The 24,581-nt window shown below is 46.0% G+C and overlaps 4 protein-coding genes across 8 annotated transcripts in view; 2 read left to right on the top strand and 2 right to left on the bottom strand.

Moving 5' to 3' along the window:
* znf839 (zinc finger protein 839) overlaps positions 1 to 1,461 on the top strand; it is a 9,645-nt gene extending 8,184 nt beyond the window's left edge. For both annotated transcript variants that reach the window (XM_079287194.1, XM_079287193.1), the window contains exon 11: positions 1 to 1,461. This exon is cut by the window's left edge and continues 138 nt beyond it. In XM_079287194.1, the coding sequence (XP_079143320.1) occupies positions 1 to 421 (421 nt within the window). In that variant the 3' untranslated portion in view covers positions 422 to 1,461.
* Positions 1,462 to 2,779: 1,318 nt separating this feature from the next.
* cinp (cyclin dependent kinase 2 interacting protein) lies at positions 2,780 to 6,956 on the bottom strand. 2 transcript variants are annotated; one of them, XM_079286324.1, is made up of 5 exons: positions 6,847 to 6,956; positions 6,087 to 6,255; positions 5,454 to 5,574; positions 3,293 to 3,422; positions 2,780 to 3,210 (listed from the first exon to the last, which is right to left on the bottom strand). In XM_079286324.1, exons 1-5 carry the CDS (start codon positions 6,851 to 6,853, stop codon positions 3,008 to 3,010), a joined length of 630 nt encoding a protein of 209 aa, XP_079142450.1. In that variant the 5' UTR covers positions 6,854 to 6,956; the 3' UTR covers positions 2,780 to 3,007. The 2 variants fall into 2 exon arrangements, with proteins under 2 accessions (XP_079142450.1, XP_079142451.1); XM_079286325.1 differs by having other exon boundaries at positions 6,752 to 6,878.
* Positions 6,957 to 8,709: 1,753 nt separating this feature from the next.
* Positions 8,710 to 13,102, top strand: LOC306789962 (uncharacterized protein). Its single transcript, XM_079286066.1, has 4 exons — positions 8,710 to 9,586; positions 10,049 to 10,240; positions 10,311 to 10,521; positions 11,960 to 13,102. The coding sequence occupies exons 1-4, from the start codon at positions 8,932 to 8,934 to the stop codon at positions 12,192 to 12,194; spliced, it is 1,293 nt and encodes a 430-aa protein (XP_079142192.1). The 5' UTR covers positions 8,710 to 8,931; the 3' UTR covers positions 12,195 to 13,102.
* A 3,450-nt stretch (positions 13,103 to 16,552) lies between these two features.
* Positions 16,553 to 24,446, bottom strand: dkc1 (dyskeratosis congenita 1, dyskerin; the record flags this gene model as incomplete). 3 transcript variants are annotated; one of them, XM_079286501.1, is made up of 15 exons in its annotated part: positions 24,366 to 24,446; positions 23,501 to 23,553; positions 23,335 to 23,421; positions 22,236 to 22,327; positions 21,230 to 21,414; positions 21,043 to 21,107; positions 20,741 to 20,867; positions 20,522 to 20,652; positions 19,113 to 19,256; positions 18,567 to 18,687; positions 18,268 to 18,386; positions 18,091 to 18,194; positions 17,835 to 17,877; positions 17,574 to 17,747; positions 16,553 to 16,810 (listed from the first exon to the last, which is right to left on the bottom strand). In XM_079286501.1, the coding sequence occupies exons 1-15, from the start codon at positions 24,379 to 24,381 to the stop codon at positions 16,748 to 16,750; spliced, it is 1,524 nt and encodes a 507-aa protein (XP_079142627.1). In that variant the 5' UTR covers positions 24,382 to 24,446. The 3 variants fall into 3 exon arrangements, with proteins under 3 accessions (XP_079142627.1, XP_079142628.1, XP_079142629.1); XM_079286502.1 differs by having other exon boundaries at positions 17,595 to 17,747; XM_079286503.1 differs by lacking the exons at positions 16,553 to 16,810; positions 17,574 to 17,747; positions 17,835 to 17,877 and having other exon boundaries at positions 18,087 to 18,194.
* Between the last annotated feature and the right edge of the window lie 135 nt (positions 24,447 to 24,581).

Below are 24,581 nucleotides of genomic sequence, written 5' to 3'. Positions count from 1 at the left end.
CCAGGACCAGGTGTTGAGCAGCAGTGACCTCACAGCCCAAATGAACGAGCTGGAGAAAGCTCTGGGCTCAAGTCCCAAGACCAACACAGACTTGAAGAAACCTGAGTCAAGCTCCACCCATACACCCGAGTCCAGCTCAGTCCAGACGGTGGCTTCCTCTCAGCTCCAGCAGAGGGATTCCACCCTGTCCGGCTCAGCGGACCCCTGCGAGTCCAAAGAGCTCCAGGAGGGTCAAGAGATCTACATCCAGACCGAGGGCCTGACGGTCCAGATGACAGAGCCCGGTATAGACCGGATTGTGATTGTCAATGGGCCGGACGGGACCACCATGCACATCCAGACACCAGAGGGGGTCCCATTGGAGGTGGTCCAAGCCCTGCTGGGCATCGAGGCTTCAGACGGAGCCAAAGCTCCTCAGTGAACCCTGAACCGAATCTCGACTGAGCAAGACCAGAATCTGACCTGAACCACATCAGGATGACAGGGAGTGACTGGATTTTTTTAGGTGGTATTTAAAAAAGGTGTAAAAAGTACAAACTTGATATTATAACTGTGGGTGTAATGAACACAGCAGCCTGAAGGGGGCACTAACAGACCACAGACTGCTGGTTTGGGGTTTCTGTGAGCTCCACCCTGTTGAATATGTTTCAGTTTAACACCTGAGGACTAACGGGACAAACTGTTCCTCTAATCTCACACCTGGGTCGTTCCAGTCAAACTCCGTTGACGCGATGTCTCGATCCTTCATCAGACCGAACTTTGCATTTGAGAAACAAGTTGAAACCCATTTTGATTTTATTTCGTGGTCGTATCTAATATTTACAGATATCCTGATCTTGGGTCAACAGATTCAACATCTAAATATGAGCGACATTATTTCATGGAGAGATGAGAGAATCAATTTCCACTCAGCAACGATTAACGAGCAGACGTATCTATCGCTTCAGTTCAGCTCCTTTGTTGACTGGTTCTTCAGTTCTCAGCTGATATGTTGGCAGCGGCTCCTCAGGAGGAGTCTGGTCTTCCTGCTGCTTTTTTAGTGAATCTGAAGTGATTGTAAATTTGTAAACTAGTCCCCCCCCCAGTGTGTCAGTAAATAAACACGTTCATTTCAAAATAGAAACTGATTAGTTGGCTGTTTATATGTAGGATATGGAAAACAAAGTAAAAAAAAGTTGCACTATTTTATTACTTTTTATAAAACAGGACATTTGTACTTGTTTGGAGAATCGACACGAGGACGGACTGAGTGGAGAAGATTGAACTGAAGTGATTTGTCATGTTGATCGTTGGCGTGCTGAATGCATTAACACATTTCATGTTCCTCCAATAAACTGATGTGATGAACTCTGAGCTCTGCTTTGTGATTTCACATGATGGCAGTTTAATGACTCATCAGAGAACACAAAGGACTCCATGTCCTCAGGTCTCATCTTCAGCAGATCTGTTTTACGTTTGGTTTTGTGGGAAGTTATACTATATTGTTTGTTACTTTTGCACTCCATCACAACTTTAAAAAATGTATTTGCATTAAATTCGACGTTCCCTCAGAATGCTTTTGGGTTACTTTGCTTCAGATTTTATTTGGGTATTATAAAATCCCCACTATAACATGGTGGAGGGGTTTGTGTGACAGAGTTGTGTTGTCGGTAGCAATAGCTACGCGGGCCCACCACTCGCAGGAAAAGGCATTGGAGTCAGCTGCAATGTGAGCCGGGCGGCATGCAAGGGTGGGAACCTGGGCGTGCTAACCCGTCATCGCAGACTACCTCCAGGGACGTGGTGGTGGTGATCAGATGGTAAGAAGGCTGCCGGACAGACCTGTTAAACCCAAAGTTGTAGCGAGCGTGAACTGGGAATGTCTGGCTGAGGACCCTGTGAGCAAGGTCTTCTACTCCCACCTTCAGAAGAATTTGTCTTGAATCCAGGGGAACGCTGGGGTCATGGAATCCAAGTGGGCCATGTTCAGAGCCTCCATTGTGGAAGCGGCTGCTCGGAGCTGTGGTCGGACAGTCAACGGTGCAAGTTGTGGCAGCAACCTGAGAACCCGCTGGTGGACACCAGCAGTGAAGAAGGGGTCTCCAGAAACAGCAGACTGGTAACAATTGGCCAAAAGGGCTGCAGCTGTGGTTGACGAGGTAAAAACACGGGTGTGGGAGGAGTTTAGGGAGAACATGAAGAAGGATCTTCATTTGTCCTCAAAGTTCAGGTAATCGGTAAGACGACTCGGAAAGCAGGGCTTGGCTCAGTGCTGTGTTCAGAAGGGCAGAACTGTGGACCCAGACTGAGGATATTGTTGGGATGTGGTACTCTTGAACCCGACCAACACATCCTCCGTGGAGGAGGCAGAGTTTGAAGTCTCTGGATAAGACTCATCCAAATCCCTGGCAGAGGTCACTAGTGAAGTCAAAAAGCTGATTGGTGCCAGGTGTGGATAAGATTTGCCGTGAGACACTGAAGGCTCTGGACATCGTTGCCAGGAGAGTGTCCAGTATGGCATCCCTGCTTTTTGCAGATGATGTGGTTCTATTGGCTCCTTCTATTCAGAATGTGACCTTCAGCAGCACTGGGGCAGTTTAGAGCCGAGTGGGAATCGGTCGGGATGAGTCAGTTCCTCTAGTTTAAGGCCATGGTTCACTGCCAGGAAACGGGGGATTGCCGGAGGTTTCGTGCAACGTCAGCAGAAGGAAAACTGGAGTATTTTTTCTGCTGCTCCAGAAACAAAAACAACTATTGTTTTTACATGAAGACAACGTCAGTTCCAATTTAAATACTTTATTTAATGTCAGTGAGTAATACATATGTAACGTACACATTGAATTTCAGGTTTAAAAAACAGGGACCATCTGCTCGTATGTGTCCAGGAAGTAGACCTTCTCTGTCTACACCTGTTCAATAAACCAGATGAATTAATCTGACAGCTAGGTAAAGTTCCCCACTGCTTCCAACACCTGGACTCTCAGAAAAGACCCTGACATGATCGCATGACTCTGGAGGACTAAACACATCAAAGGGGGTGGTGTCCGGTCTCCAAAAGCAGAGCCTCCAGGGTGAGTCTGGTCTGGGGGGTGATGAAGGGCTGATGCAGCCAGCAGGAAAGATAGACCATGCAGAGGTCAGAGGTCGCAGTATGGGCTAGTTCCTGCAGGATTGTCTGCTTCAACTTCAGCTCCTGACTGAAGGAGTCCAACAGGACACAAGACGACTCATCTGAAACATGAAGAGACATCAGACAACGTCTGAAACATGAAGAGACATCAGACAGGTGAGTTCAGTGAACAAGTAAACTCACTGAAGTGTTTGCCGGTCCAGCTGTGAAACAGAGGACACTTTCTTCCTTCAAGTCCAAACTGAAACTCCTCCAGATCCTGAAAGCCTTGCTGTGATGCTGTAAGACGCTCCATCTTCTTCACCACAACAACCTGACAGGAAGAAAGACAAACACTGATTTGTAACGACTACACGTCGTTAACCTAACGCGATTACACGTTACCCTAACGCGATTACACAAAGTTACACTAACGCGATTACACAAAGTTACCCTAACGCGACTACACAAAGTTACCCTAACGCCACTACACGTTACCCTAACGCGACTACACGTTACCCTAACGCGACTACACGTTACCCTAACGCGATTACACAAAGTTACCCTAACGCGACTACACGAAGTTACCCTAACGCGACTACACGAAGTTACCCTAACGCGACTACACGAAGTTACCCTAACGCGACTACACGTTACCCTAACGCGACTACACGTTACCCTAACGCGATTACACAAAGTTACCCTAACGCGATTACACAAAGTTACCCTAACGCGACTACACGTTACCCTAACGCGACTACACGTTACCCTAACGCGACTACACGTTACCCTAACGCGATTACACAAAGTTACCCTAACGCGACTACACGAAGTTACCCTAACGCGACTACACGAAGTTACCCTAACGCGACTACACGAAGTTACCCTAACGCGACTACACGAAGTTACCCTAACGCGATTACACGAAGTTACCCTAACGCGATTACACGAAGTTACCCTAACGCGACTACACGTTACCCTAACGCGACTACACGTTACCCTAACGCGACTACACAAAGTTACCCTAACGCGACTACACGAAGTTACCCTAACGCGACTACACGAAGTTACCCTAACGCGATTACACAAAGTTACCCTAACGCGACTACACGAAGTTACCCTAACGCGATTACACAAAGTTACCCTAACGCGACTACACGAAGTTACCCTAACGCGATTACACAAAGTTACCCTAACGCGACTACACGAAGTTACCCTAACGCGACTACACGAAGTTACCCTAACGCGACTACACGAAGTTACCCTAACGCGACTACACGAAGTTACCCTAACGCGACTACACGAAGTTACCCTAACGCGACTACACGAAGTTACCCTAACGCGACTACACGAAGTTACCCTAACGCGACTACACGAAGTTACCCTAACGCGATTACACGTTACCCTAACGCGACTACACGAAGTTACCCTAACGTGATTACACGTTACCCTAACGCGACTACACGAAGTTACCCTAACGCGACTACACGTTACCCTAACGCGACTACACGTTACCCTAACGCGACTACACGTTACCCTAACGCGATTACACAAAGTTACCCTAACGCGACTACACGTTACCCTAACGCGACTACACGTTACCCTAACGCGACTACACGTTACCCTAACGCGACTACACGTTACCCTAACGCGACTACACGTTACCCTAACGCGACTACACGTTACCCTAACGCGACTACACGAAGTTACCCTAACGCGACTACACGAAGTTACCCTAACGCGACTACACGAAGTTACCCTAACGCGACTACACGAAGTTACCCTAACGCGATTACACGTTACCCTAACGCGATTACACGTCGTTACCCTAACGCGACTACGCGTCGTTACCCTAACGCGACTACGCGTCGTTAACTTAACGCGACTACATGTTAACTTAACGCGACTACATGTTAAGTTAACGCGACTACACATTAAGTTGACGCGACTACACATTAAGTTGACGCGACTACACGTCGTTAACTTAACGCGGCTACACGTCGTTACCCTAACGCGACTACACGTTACCCTAACGCGATTACACTTCGTTACCCTACCGCGACTACGCATCGTTAACTGAACGCGAATACGCGCCGTTAACTTAACGCGACTACATGTTAAGTTAACGCGACTACACGTTACGTTAACGCGACTACACGTCGTTCCCTTAACACAACTGCATGTCGCTACCGTTCACTGATCCTCCGCCATATGATTATGACGTAATAATTCATAATAAAGAGAAAACCTTATAATTACTAATGATATTTTTATTCTGATCTCCAGAATTGCAAGAAAAGATCTCCAGAGTTTAATCTTTGTTGACTGTATCTTCTCAGTTAAATTAAGTTAAATGAAGCGTCACCATTCTGTCAATGACGTCCTGCAGCTTGCAGCATTCGTCCTGGAGCTCTGCAGCTCCACCTGTCTGCTGCGAAGGAGCTGATGAAGACTCGTCCACTACCACCAGCTGATCGCTCTGAGAACTGAAGGACAGTAAATTGATGAAAAAAATATTTTAACCAACTAAATCAAAAACTACTAAATCCACATTAAACTAAATTACTTCAAGTAACTAATTAGTCAAACTAACTTAATTAAACTCATTGAAGTAACTTAATTTAAATACACTAATTAAATGAACAGTGTGTAACATTTAGGGGGGATTAATTGGCAGAAATGGAATATATTATTTATAACTACTGCAACCCTACTTCATTCGTGAATAATAACCCGATACTAAGAATCTGGAATAAGAAAGTCATTTGTATCTACGGAGTCTGCCATGTTTCTACAGCAGCCCAGAGGGGACAAACTTAACACTGTCTCGAGAGATCGGAAAAGCTCCCACACAATCTGTATTTCACCAGTAGAGGTCACTAAATCTCACACACTGCTCCTTTAAACTCACGTGTCGGTTTCCTGCTACGTTGAATCGATCATTAATAAACTAAACTAGCTTAATTAAATTAAATGAAAGTAAGTAAAGTAAACTCACCGTGTCAGTCTGATGTCCACCAGGTTTCCTGCTATGTTGAATCCGTCCTCGTTGAGACTTTCCCACCTCACCATCAGGTTGTGCCAGTCGGCTGCGTTATCTTTGATTTTTCGGGTACTTCCAGTGACAGCAGAGCACTTCCTGTTGGCCTGGGTCACTGTGATGTCACCTGACGTCACAATGCATGCCGGTTAGATTTGTGTACGACTTGCTCTGACATCATGAACACATGGTCAACGATGACCTCACCAGAGCCAGGCGGCAGCATATTTTAGAGCCAGGTGACCCAATGCATAATGGAAAACGCCTGGCTGTATCCGGATCAGAGAGCTGATTGGCTCTTAGATTTGACAACAAACAACACGTTTAGTAGAAAATCCTAATTTTCTGTGTAATTGTAATATTTAACACTCGACTGTTGGCTGTTCGTCTCATGTTGTGTAACAAAGGTTTAATCTAAAAACATATCTTGTGTGATTAATAATAATAACATTAATAATAATAAAGCATATTTATACAACACATATCAAAGAGAGCAGCAAAGCGTTTCACAAACATAGAAACAAAGGATAGAATACAATGTAGATATGTATATTTCCATACAAATATATATTTATAAACGCATAAATAAATCCGAATGAGGTCTGTAAACTACAAATAGTCACCTCAGTATTGTGTCAGCGCCCCCTGCTGCTGAGGAATGATCTCATCTACTCTACAGGAGAGACGCAGCTCATCTACAACCAGCGTGTTCACTCACCCTCCATCTGACCGGCGACTCCTTCTTCCTCTTCTTCTTCTTCTTCTTCTGTATTTTGTATTATTTTAATGGCGGACTGCTCACGTTGACGGATCAACTTTCAACTTCCGGGTTAATTTCTTCTTCGGTGGTGGATCTCCTCCCCAGCAGCGAGTCAGCGTCTCCTGCTGATCGATCACCTCTTCTTCACTCTCAACCAGTGGAGCTGGTGCAACATGTTCTCTGTCGGGCTGCGCCACATCGATCAATGTCAGCGAACACCCAGAATGATTTCATGCAAAAACAGTCTAACCAGTCTAACGCTATGCCAGATATGCCCACCCAATCACGAAGCCTCTTAATCAGGATGTCATGGTCTACAGTGTCAAATGCAGAACTGAGGTCCAGAAGAACTAACACAGAGCAGTCACCTGCATCAGCACACATGAGAATGTCATTTGAGACCCTCAGGAGAGCGGTTTCAGTAGAGTGTTGCTTACGAAACCCAGACTGGAACTTGTCGTACATGTTGTGCCTCTCCAGTGCAGCAGTAAGTTGTTTGGCCACCACTTTCTCTAACATTTTGGACAAGAAAGGCAGTTTTGATATGGGCCTGTAGTTCATGGGCAAAGCTGGATCTAAGTTAGGTTTCTTTAATATGGGCTGGATAGTGGCATGTTTGAAATAGGAAGGGACAATTCCTGTAGACAATGAGGAACAAACAATGGATGTTACTGCAGGGCCAATAATTAGCAGAACTTTCTTAAATAGAGAGGATGGAATTATATCCAGAGGGCAAGATGATGGCTTTGTTTTGTTAACTAAGTGTGTATATATATATATATATATATATATATCATATACTATTCAGTACAATATAATAATATATATCACATAATACTATTCAGTATAATATATTACTATATATCATATCATAATATTCAGTATAATATAATAATATATATATCATATAATACTATTCAGTATAATATAATATATATCACAATAATATTCAGTATAATATAATAATATATATCATAATAATATTCAGTATAATATATATATCATAATAATATTCAGTATAATATAATAATATATATATCATATAATAATATTCTGTATAATATAAAACACACACATATATATATAATGATGTATGTATAACTATATATCATGTCTCAGCACGTGCAGGAAAAGCATATATTTACCACAGATATCATATTTTACACATTACTGGGTGATTCCATATTTCAAAAACACTAATATTGACCATTTGTATCATTTATTGTTATTATTTATTGTATTTTATTTGTTGTGGCTCAAGGTGGGGCGGCGCCCTAGCGCCCTCTATTGACCAGCCGCCACTGCACGCAATGGTTATTTTGTGCTTATTCATTATTAATTGTCTTCAAAACCGTGAAACAATATTTTATTATTTAACGTTATAATCAAAATCTACTTATTTATGTTCATTCATAACACATGACATCAGATGTTTATATAGAATAATAAAACAACAGTCAGAGTGAGACCTCTTTAAAACAACAGTCATAGTGAGACCTCTTCACAATAAAACAACAGTCAGAGTGAGACCTCTTCACAATAAAACAACAGTCAGAGTGAGACCTCTTCACAATAAAACAACAGTCAGAGTGAGACCTCTTCACAATAAAACAACAGTCAGAGTGAGACCTCTTCACAATAAAACAGTCAGAGTGAGACCTCTTCACAATAAAACAGTCAGAGTGAGACCTCTTCACAATAAAACAACAGCCAGAGTGAGACCTCTTTAAAACAACAGTCATAGTGAGACCTCTTCACAATAAAACAACAGTCAGAGTGAGACCTCTTCACCATAAAACAACAGTCAGAGTGAGACCTCTTCACAATAAAACAGTCAGAGTGAGACCTCTTCACAATAAGATAACAGAGTGAGACCTCCTTCTGCTGCCACACGATCTCTTCTAGATCGTGTGACGTCTGACACAGCAGGAAGCAGCAGCAGAAGAAGACGACGACAGCAACCCTTCCTCTGAACATCTGAATATCTGGACTAATAATAATAATTAATCATCGATCAGACGGACCACCGTCTCCTCGTTGAAGATGTTGGTTCTCCAGCAGCTTCCGGCCGAGCTGTGGCTTCAGGTGTTCGGCTTACTGTCCTGGAGCGACAAGCTGAACTTGCGCTGCACCTGCGTCCACTTCAGGCACCTGGTGGATAAGTCCCGCCCCCTTTGGCACGGCTTCAGCGTGGCCCTGCGGAACTTCTCCCGGTACAACCGGCCCTTTTGGCGGAGCCTGGCTCAGAGGCGCGTGGACATAATTTCGGTGCGTTCAGGTAAGAGGAAACACTTGAAGCAGCTCGCCACCTGGCTTCCTGCTCTCGGGGCGCTGCGATTGGATGACTGGAGGGAAGTGGGCGTCGATGAGCTGAAGCTGTTCCAATGGATGCAGCGTCTGTCTGTCACTTCCTGTTCCTTGCCACTGAAGAACATTGACTTCCTGTTGTCCCTGAGTCAGCGGTTGTTGGAGCTCAGACTGTGTAACGTGAAGCTCACCTGTCCCGCATCTCACCTGTTGGCCGCACTCAGTCAGCTGACTCGTCTCACCTCTCTGCAGCTGCACCACGATGGCAGTCTGAGAGTCCCGACGCTGAGCGGCGTCCTGACTCACCTGACTGAGTTGAAACACCTGTCCTGGACCATGATTACCTACAGAACACTGTCACGTGACTTCTTCAGCCCCGCCCACCTCACAGGTAAATGTGACATTATCCAATCAGCAGGTATCACACAGTCCTTTCGCTCCTCCAGCAAGCCTCCTCCAACCTTGACCCCATGATGCTTTTTGGGAAATGGGATGTACAGGTAATAACAGCAGTGATGACACGGGTAATAACAGGTGTGATGACACGGGTAATAACAGGTGAGATGACACGGGTAATAACAGGTGAGATGACACGGGTAATAACAGGTGTGATGACACGGGTAATAACAGGTGTGATGACACGGGTAATAACAGGTGAGATGACACGGGTAATAACAGGTGAGATGACACGGGTAATAACAGGTGAGATGACACGGGTAATAACAGGTGTGATGACACGGGTAATAACAGGTGTGATGACACGGGTAATAACAGGTGAGATGACACGGGTAATAACAGGTGTGATAACAGGTAATAACAGGTTGATATAAATGTTATGCTCGTCTTAAACCAGGTGGTGGCGCTCTGCAGCTGTCTGACCTCCAGTTGTTGAACTACGACGCCGTGGTGACACAGGAAGTTATGCAGCCTTTGTCCCGCCTCCTCAGCTTGTCAATCTTCCACCTGTACTCCGTACCTGGTCCCATCTGTCACCTGCAAACATGGCTGACGTCACTGCCGCAGCTCCGCAGCCTCAGTGTGCATGGTGAGTGTCGACATCTACTGCAGCTGTACTGTGACAGTGATGTCATCATGACCTCTGTCTTATCCAATAGGAGGCCATCCTCTGGCGGTGTATGCCGAATTCCTGCCATCCTCCCTCCTCAGTCTGACTCTCTGTGTGGACCTGCAGCCTGAAGACCTACAGGTGGTCTCGCACAGAGCTCCTCACCTGGAACACCTGCACCTGGAACCCTGGAGCTCCTCTTCTGGCCTAGTTAGACTCCTCCCACAGCTGTTCCCTCACCTGAGGACACTCCGGATCAGGTGAGTCACTGACACCTCATCAACAAAATTTGACAGAAAACAAAACAGCTGCTTATATCTACCTGCTGGTCTCCGTATCGACCTGCTGGTCTCCATATCTACCGGCTGGTCTCCGTAGTGACCTGCTGGTCTCCGTATCTACCTGCTGGTCTCCGTATCGACCTGCTGGTCTCCGTATCGACCGGCTGGTCTCCGTAGTGACCGGCTGGTCTCCGTAGTGACCGGCTGGTCTCCGTATCGACCGGCTGGTCTCCGTAGTGACCGGCTGGTCTCCGTAGTGACCTGCTGGTCTCCGTAGTGACCTGCTGGTCTCCGTAGTGACCGGCTGGTCTCCGTAGTGACCTGCTGGTCTCCGTATCGACCTGCTGGTCTCCGTAGTGACCGGCTGGTCTCCGTATCGACCGGCTGGTCTCCGTATCGACCGGCTGGTCTCCGTAGTGACCGGCTGGTCTCCGTAGTGACCTGCTGGTCTCCGTAGTGACCTGCTGGTCTCCGTAGTGACCTGCTGGTCTCCGTAGTGACCTGCTGGTCTCCGTAGTGACCGGCTGGTCTCCGTAGTGACCTGCTGGTCTCCGTATCTACCTGCTGGTCTCCGTATCGACCTGCTGGTCTCCGTAGTGACCTGCTGGTCTCCGTAGTGACCTGCTGGTCTCCGTAGTGACCTGCTGGTCTCCGTAGTGACCTGCTGGTCTCCGTATCTACCTGCTGGTCTCCGTATCGACCTGCTGGTCTCCGTATCGACCTGCTGGTCTCCGTAGTGACCTGCTGGTCTCCGTAGTGACCTGCTGGTCTCTGTATCGACCTGCTGGTCTCCGTAGTGACCTGCTGGTCTCCGTAGTGACCTGCTGGTCTCCGTAGTGACCTGCTGGTCTCCGTAGTGACCTGCTGGTCTCCGTATCTACCTGCTGGTCTCCGTATCGACCTGCTGGTCTCCGTAGTGACCTGCTGGTCTCCGTAGTGACCTGCTGGTCTCTGTATCGACCTGCTGGTCTCCGTAGTGACCTGCTGGTCTCCGTAGTGACCGGCTGGTCTCCGTAGTGACCTGCTGGTCTCCGTAGTGACCTGCTGGTCTCCGTAGTGACCGGCTGGTCTCCGTATCGACCGGCTGGTCTCCGTATCGACCTGCTGGTCTCCGTAGTGACCTGCTGGTCTCCGTATCGACCGGCTGGTCTCCGTATCGACCGGCTGGTCTCCGTATCGACCTGCTGGTCTCCGTATCGACCGGCTGGTCTCCGTATCGACCGGCTGGTCTCCGTATCGACCGGCTGGTCTCCGTATCGACCGGCTGGTCTCCGTAGTGACCTGCTGGTCTCCGTATTGACCGGCTGGTCTCCGTATCGACCTGCTGGTCTCCGTAGTGACCTGCTGGTCTCCGTATCGACCTGCTGGTCTCCGTAGTGACCTGCTGGTTGTTTACTTGAGTGTTTCTGTGTTTCAGACATCATCACCTGTCGGACAGTGACTTCCTGAATCTGCAGCAGCTTCAGCATCTCGTCACTCTGGAGGTTCTGGATTCGTTCTACAAACCAGACCCGACGGACCCGAGCCGGGTCGTCCACCAGCCGAGTCCTCGTCTGCTGCAGCTGATCTCTGACCTGCAGAAACTGACCAATCACAGAGTACGAGTTATTACTAGCTCACACAGAGACCCGCTCTCCTGCCACTGTGTCTGACCAATCAGAGAAGACTGTGACATCACCTCTGGGGGCGGGGTCAGCTCTCAGATGAGCCGTTTGACTACAAATCCAAATAATTGATTTAACATGTTTCTTGGTGGGAAATGACTAAATGTTTAAATGTTATTGACACTAAATGTGCCTTTTCTGGATAACCTATGATTGTTGCCATCACCGCTGCATTATGGGTAAAGTGGCCCAATGTTACCAAATGAAGAACTAGAAAATGCAGTGGAATTCTGAAAGAAATGCCTTAAAAATGTTAATGCGCAAAAACATTGAACCACACCGATGAAAACCTAGAAGTTTAAATGTACAACTGGCAGAATTATAAGTGAAACTGTTTTATCTAAAGAAGCTAAACTACAATGCAGAAAATCTGGAAGATAAACAATGTTACTGTCAAAGTTATAGTAGCAATAGTAAAACTGTTGGTAGTAGTACTATTAATACATATTTAATAGCAGTGGTTGTAGTAATGGTTGAAATAGCAGTAGTAATAGTACTAGTAGTATTCGTAATTTGTTGTAGTGGTATTAGTAATAGTTGCATTACTAGTAATGGTAATTGTAGTAGTATTTGTTGTAGTAGTACTAGTAGTATTAGTAATTTGTTGTAGTGGTATTAGTAATAGTTGTATTACTAGTAATGGTAATTGCAGTAGTAATATTTGTTGTAGTAGTACTAGTGGTATTAGTAATTTGTTGTAGTGGTATTAGTAATAGTTGCATTACTAGTAATGGTAATTGTAGTAGTATTTGTTGTAGTAGTACTAGTAGTATTAGTAATTTGTTGTAGCGGTATTAGTAATAGTTGCATTACTAGTAATGGTAATTGCAGTAGTAATATTTGTTGTAGTAGTACTAGTAGTATTAGTAATTTGTTGTAGTGGTATTAGTAATAGTTGCATTACTAGTAATGGTAATTGCAGTAGTAATATTTGTTGTAGTAGTACTAGTAGTATTTGTAATTTGTTGTAGTGGTATTAGTAATAGTTGTATTACTAGTAATGGTAATTGCAGTAGTAATATTTGTTGTAGTAGTACTAGTAGTATTTGTAATTTGTTGTAGTGGTATTAGTAATAGTTGTATTACTAGTAATGGTAATTGCAGTAGTAATATTTGTTGTAGTAGTACTAGTGGTATTAGTAATTTGTTGTAGTGGTATTAGTAATAGTTGTATTACTAGTAATGGTAATTGCAGTAGTAATATTTGTTGTAGTAGTACTAGTAGTATTAGTAATTTGTTGTAGTGGTATTAGTAATAGTTGTATTACTAGTAATGGTAATTGCAGTAGTAGTAATATTTGTTGTAGTAGTACTAGTGGTAGCACTAGTGGTAATAGTAGCAACAGAAGTTGTAGTAGCAGGAATACTAGTAATATTAGCAGTAGTAGTTTTCGCATTAACAATTTAAACAAAAAAAGCTCAATTCTCAGGTTCTTGTTAAATTAATCCATGGGGCTTTTATTTTGAAAGGGTGTGAGTGGCTCAGGAGACTATATATCAGAATGAAAATCTCTAAAACCTCAGTGACTGTGGACAGGAGGTAAGACTATCGTCATCTGAACATCAATCTGCAGTAATGAGCTCATAATCACCTGTGTGCCGGCATCAAAGCTTTCCATAGCGATGTACCGTCAAAGAGAAACCAGACCACCGGCTTCACATACAGCTGAGGAGAACCTCCAGAACTGGAGCTCCTATTGCTGTGTTACGTGATTTCTGGGGGGTGACCCCTCACGATTTTTTAATCCGATAATAAAAAATTGAAAAATTAATAATTATTAATTTATTTTATTTTTTTATTATTAGAATAAGTATCAGTGTGGTTTGGGCATTTCAAGAATGCCATCAGTAATGTACCGAGCTGGATCAAACACAACTTACCTCAGGGGCTGAGGGGGATCCGCTGAGGCGTAACCCCTCCTCTGGGCTGGCTCGTCAGGAAAATATGAAGAAAAGGACTTGGTCGAAGAAACTAATTCGTTATTTATTTATTTGCATTTAAATCAAAGTATAGTCTCTTGGTCCAAAATGCAGAGGAAAATCGTTAACTGAAAAATATAAGAAAAAATCACCTAAGTATTCAAAAACCCCTTCAGAGCAGTTTACAGACAAAGGATCTGTAAAAAGCTGACTCAGCCAGCCGACGGGCTGGCTGTGTAGGCTAAGGAGGAAAAAGTTAATGATTCACCCAGCGCAGGACTGGACAGAGTGAGCCTTCTCTCCTGACTAGACTTCAAAAAACCTTCTAAGTTTTCTTAAAAACCTCAGACTCTCAAAGTCCGGAGATTCTGTAAAAAGTTAAAGTTTCACCCCGTGCAGGCAGGAGGCCGCACGGGGTTAGAGCCTCCTTCCAACTCCTGCTCCAAGTCTTTTTCTGCTGTTTCAAAACTGCTGGTATTTATACTAGTCCGGGCCTCAGATGTCTGACTTCAAACGGATTCCTACCCTTCACATCACTTGATTGATGACACAAAAACCCTTACTTCAGCGTAATCTTTGAAAGCCAGGTCTGCCTTCGTGGTCCATATGAGCTCCTCAGCATTTTTAGCGACGCCACTGTCAAGGCTAAGTTATTTATGCTTGCCCCCGAGGCTACTCTTACTGATCTGACCGCCTCATAGGTTCTCCCTGAAACCGCTGACTCCGTCTTTTTCACTTTGTCTGGGAATTTCCCTTCTGTCTTCTCTGGACTAATGACCTATATTCTCATGCCTCACACCGCCTCCGGCCTCCCGGACTTCACGGGGGTGCGATGGCTGCCCCCCCCCCCCTCCTTTCTTTTTTGTGTGAATGTGCTGGCTCAGCTCTTGGACTTCCCCATGAACCGAGGAGAGCATCGGGGGGGGGGGGGGGTGAGGGTGTGTGTGTGTGAATGTGTGCGCCCACCCGTACACATCAGTGCAGCAGGGGTTTTGGACATCCTGTTTGTCTGTCTAACCGGTGCAATCTTCACCGCCTCAGAGCCTCAGAGTCATATGCCTGATTTAAACAACGGCTTTGCTGGTAGAGACATCACTACTTCGCAAAATCTCCACCGTGTTCAACACCCTCTCTTGCGAATCGTGACTTGTCTCTACCTCCGTTCTTGTATCACACAAAAGGTGGCTACCATGATTAATTGAGGCTAAAACCTTTGACAATGTCTATCTCAGTGAACGGAAGATCAACCATTTTCATTGCGATCTGGGCCAATTCGCCACATCGCCTAACAGCTGCGATATTAGAACGACTAAATGGATGAAGACTCAATCAAATATTCATCCCAAAGTTATTCGATGACACCACACGATGCGTAACAGGTTTATTTAATTATTTCTAAACGTGTACTTAGTTTATAAAGACATAAAACAATCAGGACCTTTTCTCTGTACAGCAGAACATGAATGTAGTTTCGACGAATGTAGTTCGTCATCTACAGGAATGAACTGCTAACTTACTGCCACCGATAAGTCGCAGTTAATATCCCAAAACAGCCTCTTTAGATGGTTGTGGATTTCCGGAAGAGCGTAGCCCCCCCCCCCCGTGTGGCTCCCCCGTTGACACTGTGGAGTCCTTCCTCTTCCTGAGCTCCATCATATCCCAGGACCTCAAGTGGGAGCTGAACAGCAGCTCCATCACCAAGAAGGCTCAGCAGAGGATGTACTTCCTGAGGCAGCTGAAGAAGTTCAACCTGCCAAAGACAATGATGGTGCATTTCTACACAGCCATCATTGAGTCCATCCTCTGCTCCTCCATCACCGTCTGGTACGCTGCAGCCACTGCCAAGGACAAGGACAGACTGCAGCGCATCATTCACTCTGCTGAGAAGGTGATCGGCTGCAATCTGCCGTCCCTCCAGAACGTGTTCACTTTAAGAACCCTGAAGCGAGCACGAAGGATTGTAGCTGACCCCTCTCACCCTGCACATGAACTGTTTGTGCCCCTTCCATCTGGCAGGAGGCTGAGGTCCATCAGGACCAAGACCTCCATCAGAACCAAGACCTCACGCCACACAAACAGTTTCTTCCCGTCGGCAGTCTGGCTCATTAACAGAGCCCGGGACCCCCACTGACTCTGTCACCCCCCTATTACACACCTCACTGGTTTATAGCTCTGGTATCTATCAGTTTGTGCACTTTACATCCCTCTTTATTTTATGTAAATTTAATGTTTCTACTTTGCACCGTTGATGTTATTAAATGTTTGCACCCTCCGTCATGTCAAATTCCTCATATGCTCACCACACCAATAAACAGTTCTGATTTATTTTAACACTATTGAATTCTGCTTATTGACTGCAGTAGTTTGACAAACTGATTTACGATCTAATAACTAAAACTTTATATCTGAATCCAACTGAACAAAAATATAAAAACACTTTTTATTTTGAAATTACAAACACTGTTGAGGTATTTACAGCTGAAAGAACAAAAAATAATAAAATTTATACAAAAAATAAAAAAATCCTTTTCTTTGCGTGTCCATTATTGCAAAACTCGTGAAGGTTTTGCATTTAGATAGGTGTGGAAAGTGGGCGGGGCCTCAGACAGTTCACCTGTCCGTCAGTCTGTCGCACCATCGTCTTTTAGTTTCTTCTTCTTTTTCTTCTTCTTGGCACTTAAAACCTACAAGAAATAAACAACGTTGAAATAATTATATTTAAATGATCTGAATAAATATCTGGTTATTTTCAGAGTTTCTCTTTCAGTTAAGTGGTAAGTTTGTAATATTTAGATGATGTTAGATGAACCGGGGAAGTCATTAGGATCATCGGATCATCGGAGTCTCACTCCCTACACTACAGGACATTTACAACACCCGCCTCACCCGCAAAGCACTCGGCATTGCGGGTGACCCCACCCACCCCTCCAACAGCCTCTTCAGCCTCCTGCCTTCAGGGAGAAGGTTCCGCAGTCTCCGTTCGAGCTCTACCCGGCTGAGGAACAGCTTCTTCCACCAGGCGGTCAGGATGCTGAACTCTCTCCCTCCCTCTCTCCTCTCGCTCCCCCTCTCTCCCCCCCTGCCATCTCTCCCCTGACCTCTCTACCCTCCCCCTCACCCACCTTTCCCCACTGCCTCAAATGGAACATACCAGGACATCTACTCCCCCTCACACCCCTTCCCTCATCCAGCACCAGTCACTTTTTATCAGCACCAGTCACTTTTTATCAGCACCAGTCACTTTTTATTCTCTGCTGCTACTTGTTTAATCCTTTATCTAGGCCCTTATGTTCTTAACTTTATTCTATTTTATGTATATGTTCATGTCTATATTACACTGTGGGACTGCGAGAAACGGCATTTCGAATTTTCTGTATGCATAACACATGTGGAAACTTTGACAATAAAGTGAACTTTGAACTTTGAACTTGAACTTTGATTACTCGCCTCCACCGCCTCAGGCTCCGCCTCCACCGCCTCAGGCTCCGCCTCCACCGCATCAGGCTCCGCCTCCACCGCATCAGGCGCCGCCTCCTCCAGTTTCACCCTCTTCTCCTTTTTCTTCTTCTTCTTCACCGCCTCTACAGTTGGTGCGTCGCCGTCGGCCGCCTCCCTCTTCCTCTGTAGAGGAACAGGTTTAGTGATGACATCACCACCTCAGTGAACATCAGGTGCCCTCTGAGTGGACGACAGGTGGACTGAACTTACCTTTGCTGGCGTGTCACATGACTCCGCAGTCGCCTTGGAGACACTGTCAATCAAAAAACAAAAGTACGATTTTTAAGTCAACATTTAAAGTAAAGCTGCACAGTGCGACGCCATCACTGTTCTCAGGCGAGCTGCAGCTCAGCAGCAGCCGAGTGAAGAAGCTCATGGCTGAGAGTTCCTGTAGCAGACCGACTCCCTCAGAGAGGAATAACTGTCTACACACACCTGAGCACCGGCCCCCTCAGGTGAGGCTTACCTGTAGTCCACGTATTGGCTCTTCCAGTCGGTGGGCGTGCTGCCGTTGGGCTTCCCGTGTTTGTCGAGGAGTCCTTTCTGAACCATCATCTTCTTCTGACTCGCCTGGAGAAAACAAGCCGTTACTACGGAGACTAAATGTGGAAATAAACTTTATGTCATTGAAGCAGGACTTCACCTTCGGACCCAGACCCCACTTCCGAGGGTACGTGTCTCTCTCCATGATCACTCTCTTGATCTTCGCCACGATGCCGTGATCACAGGTGGAGATCACAGCCGTGGTCATCAGAGCAACAGCTGACGACAAATAAAGCGACGGTTAAGAAAGTCACAGGCTCCTGTGATCTCCATCACGATGAACCGCTGAGCCATCAGAACAGGGTGATAGATAGCAGGTCATCACAGCCCGAGAGCTACTGCAGCATCTACGCATCATCATGTGGCTCCACACAGACGGAGAGACGGCCCCCGGCTCACCTGTGCAGATGGCCTCTCCCTTGGTGGTGATGACGACGATGTCCTGGTTCATCTCGATGCCGTCTTCGTACCGGAGGACACCCGGCAGCATGATCTTCGCTCCGTAACAGATGGCGTTCACCTGAAACGCATCATCATATTATTACATTAACTATTAGCTTCTCATCACATTAAACGATGACATCATCTTGCCACTTCAGATTCTTCTTCTGTGGTATCGATTAAGTAGCTTTCATCACCACCTGCTGGTGCGGAGTATTTTCTAAATGAAGGGAAAAAGACCTTTAAACAAAAACTGTCAGTGTTGACTCAGAGGGTTTCTATTATTATGGCCACCCCTTCACTATAGAAGCTCCGCCTACTTACCAATCAGAATCCAGAACAAGTGTAACATTCAGAAAGAACAGCTGGTAATAATGATAGAACTGTTCCGCTAAAACCAGAAGACAATCTAATAAAACTACACTCAATTGAGTCATTATGGCGACAGGATTATGATGTTCATTAAGATGTACTCTGCATTACAATAAAGTGATGAAGACTCACCGCGCTGTCCTTCATCACCAGACGTTTGTAGGACACCAGCAGCTTCTCCAGAGGGAACACGACTCGCCTCAGATACGTCTCGTCTTTGTTGTGATCAAACTGCCACTGAGCGTCCAGCACGTCGTGCATCGTCACCATGTGGTCCTGAACACAAACACGCATGAGGTCATGACGATGACGTCGTGAGTAACGCTGCACAGCGTATCGCTACCAACGGTACCCGCACGTTAAAAACGACACTAAAATATGCAGCTTCGATACTTAATTAACACAGTAGCGATCAGAGCGCACTCGCTGCTCCGTCACGCTGCCTGCAGGCATTGACTGCACGGGGGCGGGGCTGCAAGGGGGCGGGGCTACCCGGCGCTCACTCGGTGATCACAGGGGAGACGTGCATCATGGTCCGTGTACGTTTTGACAGTCCGTTTTGCCTTTCGGTCGAAAAAACGACAATACGGAAATACCTCCGTATTATCGTTTTTCGTTTCAAACCAAAAAGTGAAGTGGGGTCCGTGTCCGGTCCCCACTGACCGACAGAGACCCGTCTGCCAAACGTGTTCCAAAGCCACAGACCAAGAGAGGCAACACGGCGAACACGGCAAAGCACCTTTCAGACAGACACCCCGAACCTTTTAAAGAGCTCAAAGAGCGCCGGGTCAGCACATGTGATGATAAACATGAACACCCCCAAGCTCACCATAGACGGCCAACACGAGGAGCCTTAGCCTCGTCTGACAACAAGCCGACATGATCATGAGGTCACAGTGCACACAAACGTGCACGAAATGAAACAATTCATGCAAAATGGCTCCATGCTGGTGGATCTTCAGCTGATTATTGTTATTTTTAGTTAAGAAGAAATAATTATTCCATGAATTAAGATAAAATATGAAGTGAAAACATCAAACTCACCATGCAGTAAATGAAGCATTGTTTCCCCCCCACTCCCACAGACAGTCAGCAGAGTCAGCAGCAATCACGGCACCATGTAGTTCATTAATATCTTGCTGTAGGCTGATACTAATACTAATATTAATCACATTTGTTAAGTGTTCAAAAAGCTGGGCAGGAACAAGCTGGTAAAAAGGGAACCGTACAGATGTTTTATTTATTACTAGTGTAGATAAATATACCAGTATCCTATCGTATTTGTGGTATTGTATCGAATTCTGGTATCGTAAGTATCGGTATCGTGACACTTATGGCAGGTATCGTATCAACCTCCGACGTGAGGTCGTGACGATGACGGCGCGATGATGTCAGCAGCACCGAGGCTCCACAACCACAAACGATGTAATCCGGGCCCCAGCTGCAGCTTTCTGTTCCAAAGTTTAATTGACAGACCGACACGGAGCAGAAGGCCTGAACTCAACACTTTGACCGCGATGACACGGGGCAGCGGTACCGACCTTCTCTCCCAGGACTCCAGACCGGACTCGTCTGAGTTCCTGCATCTGACCTCCGACCCCGAGCATCAGACCCAGGTGGACACACAGAGTCCGGATGTAAGTTCCTGCCTCACAGCTCACCCAGAAGATCCCTGAGGAACACAGAACCATGTGACCGATGACATCACCTCAGGGTATTAATATTGATCTTATTAATGTCCTCGGTCATATTGATCTCACCTAATCTCCTCTCGGGGTCGTACTCGATCAGTTTACTCTCGTAGACCGTTCGGACTCTGAGTTGGCGTTTCACGGCGGCGATCAGCGGCGGTCGCTGGAACAAAGCGCCCGTCAGCGTCTCCAAACCCTGCAGATAGAAACTCAGTCAACAACGGTCACATGACCAACACAGACAGCCAATCAGAGTAAACCACAGGTTGTTTACTGACGTAAACCTACGTTCAGCTTCTGCAGCTCATTGTTCCTGAACTAGTTTCTAATGAAATGCTTTTAGAGTCCGTGACTGACGGGAGGTCACTCACCCGGGCCAGGGTGTGTTCGCTCTCTATGGCATTGTGCAGCCGAACGATGCCCACATACTCTTTACCTGCAACACACAGAGAGAGTAGTGAGGGGGCGCTGGGTTTACTGTGCTCGCACACCGACAGCCGGGTGGAGACGCGACCAATAAGTATCAGTAACAAACAGGAAGCGGTCATGTCTGGGTACCGGCGCTCTGCTGGGACTTGACCAATCGCGTGGCTCGGTCCACGCAGACGATCAGGCAGCCGGTGACCTTCGGGTCGAGCGTCCCGCTGTGACCCGTCTTCTCCACTCGCAGGATCCTCCGGATCCACGCCACCACCTCGTGAGACGACGGGTTCGCTGGTTTGTCCAGGTTGATGAAGCCAGTCCTGACAGGAAGTAACATCCCTTGTTAGCATAGCATCAACCATCATAAGCCTGAATGTTGCGAGTATAGCATTGCCCAACATAATCCTGAATGTTGCTCGCTTAGCATTACCCAACATAGTCCTAGATGATGTTAGCTTAGCATTACCCAACACAGTCCTAGATGATGTTAGCTTAGCATTACCCAACACAGTCCTAGATGTTAGCTTAGCATTACCCAACACAGTCCTAGATGATGTTAGCTTAGCATTACCCAACACAGTCCTAGATGATGTTAGCTTAGCATTACCCAACATATTCCTAGATGATGTTAGCTTAGCATTACCCAACACAGTCCTAGATGATGTTAGCTTAGCATTACCCAACATATTCCTAGATGATGTTAGCTTAGCATTACCCAACAGTCCTAGATGATGTTAGCATAGCATTACCCAACATATTGCTACATGCGGCTAGCTTAGCATTACACAACACAGTCCTGGATGCGGTTAGCTTAGCATTACCTAACATAGTCCTGGATGCGGTTAGCTTAGCATTACCTAACATAGTCCCGGATGCGGTTAGCTTAGCATTACCTAACATAGTCCTAGATGCGGTTAGCTTAGCATTACCCAACAGTCCTAGATGATGTTAGCGTAGCATTACCCAACATATTGCTACATGCGGCTAGCTTAGCATTACACAACACAGTCCTGGATGCGGTTAGCTTAGCATTACCTAACATAGTCCCGGATGCGGTTAGCTTAGCATTACCTAACATAGTCCTAGATGCGGTTAGCTTAGCATTACCTAACAGTCCTAGATGCGGTTAGCTTAGCATTACCTAACATAGTCCTGGATGTTCCTCTTCAGAGGGTTGCTGCCGTTCGGTAGAGGAGTGTAATGAGCCGTTCGGATGTTTAGTTTATCGAAATTCTGCAAGAAACAATTTTATGTTACGTAAAATTAGAAACCGGACGAACAGACGGTGCAAGTTTAAACTTGTTGCTCAATACAAAGCACTCTTAAATATTCAAGTCTTCATGTGATCAGAACAGTCAAATCATCTCGGCAGCGCTCGAGTCTCGTGTCGTTCTCTGAGCAGCGTCGGTCGCCGTCCGGCAGAACGCCGAAACAACGTCAGCGCTGCTGCAGAGAGGCCCCGCCCCCAGAACGAGGGCGGAGCCAGTGACTGAGACAAGATGGCCGCTCGGCGAATGGATAAACTTCTTCATCACTTCACATGCGCAACACTCGTGCATTTATATTATTATTTCTCTTTCAGATTGTTGACCCCGATTTTGTGTGTGCACATATATATTGTCATCATTAATACAACCTTATATTTTAAATTACAAATAACATGGTACCTTATGTTGTAAGGCACACCTTTACTAAATAAAGACAGGAGAGCCCGGTGCATTACGGTAATAAAGACAGCCCGGTGCATTACGGTAATAAAGACAGCCCGGTGCATTACGGTAATAAAGACAGCCCGGTGCATTACGGTAATAAAGACAGCCCGGTGCATTACGGTAATAAAGACAGCCCGGTGCATTACGGTAATAAAGACAGCTGAGCCCGGTGCATTACGGTAATGGACAGCCCGGTGCATTACGGTAATGGACAGCCCGGTGCATTACGGTAATAAAGACAGCCCGGTGCATTACGGTAATAAAGACAGCCCGGTGCATTACGGTAATAAAGACAGCTGAGCCCGGTGCATTACGGTAATAGACAGCCCGGTGCATTACGGTAATGGACAGCCCGGTGCATTACGGTAATGGACAGCCCGGTGCATTACGGTAATGGACAGCCCGGTGCATTACGGTAATAAAGACAGCTGAGCCCGGTGCATTACGGTAATAAAGACAGCCCGGTGCATTACGGTAATAAAGACAGCTGAGCCCGGTGCATTACGGTAATAAAGACAGGGAGTGTACCTTGAGCAGCAGAGGCCACTGAGACGTGTCCAGAGAGAACACCTTGGACTCTGGTTGGATGAGGAAGTCTCCGCTCTGCTGGATCTCCTGTTAACAGAGAAACTAACTTTAATCTGCGCTCAGAGAGAAATAAAGTTATTAAATCAACCTTAACGTCTCTACTCACCCCGACTTCTTCTTCACTGACTGTCTTTGTTTTCTTCTTCTTCTTCCCAGACGCTGCAGAACAAATCACAGATGTAAACGCTGTTTTAAATATTTGATTCTAAAACCGTACCTTCATGTTTTTACTTAATCTCAGCATCTAACGCGACATCAAAGAGACATTTTATACTCTGAGGTGAACATGTGTTGAATTATTAAGAATAAATTATTAAATGTGACGAAACGAATCTCAAACATGAGTTCGCGTTTCCAGCAGAAAAACAAATTCACTTTAAAGTTGAAGTTAGTTTTATGACTAAAGTCTGACGTCATTAATGGAGGAAAGAGAACCAGCCCACGTTGCCTCCGACCACACGTGGTAGTCATCAGGCGGCTAACTAAAGCTAACAGGCCGTGTGATCAGAATCATCGACTTCTGATTAAACACTGAACACGTGGTTTAATCATCGTAATGTGATGAAGATGATGAAGACTATAAATCAAACTGTAGCAATACATTTGGCTTTTCTGGCTGGATCTGGTTGCACGCGAGCAGCCACACGTGGGTCCTTCCAGGGCCCGCGTGCTGAACACCCTAAAACCTGCAGGTTTCTACACGAAGCACGCGCTGAACTAACAAACACGACGCAGAGCTTCAACACGGAACCACAACAATCCTCCATTAATACGTATTAATAAATGACGGAATACCCGTTTCCTTCATGGAGTCTGGCCTCACGCGCAGATAAACTGACCGAGGGTTCGTTTGAAGAAGCCGACAGAAACAGAGTCGTGCACTTCAATCAGCTGCAGGTTTAACTTTAAACTTTAAATATTCTCATCAGTTAAAAGTTCTAGTTGCACTAAAAACCCGCGCAGCTACTCACCGTCTGTGTCCGCCATGATCACCCACGAGACTGAAGGAGAGCGACTGCTGCTGTCGCCTCCTCTTCCTCTCTTATCTCCTCTTCTTCGGTGGTTTCCGAACATCTGTATTAGAGCATTACCGCCTCCTTCTGCTCCGGAGTGTGAATCACACAATACATTTACAATATTTCCCCCAAAACAAACAAAACTATAATAATAATTAAATTAGTGAATTA

This window comes from Melanostigma gelatinosum (genome assembly GCF_949748355.1).
Source record: "Melanostigma gelatinosum genome assembly, chromosome: 16".
Classification (NCBI taxonomy): domain Eukaryota; kingdom Metazoa; phylum Chordata; class Actinopteri; order Perciformes; family Zoarcidae; genus Melanostigma; species Melanostigma gelatinosum.
The sequence above is the reverse complement of the archived record's forward strand: the minus strand, read 5'-3'. Positions and strand labels throughout refer to the sequence as shown.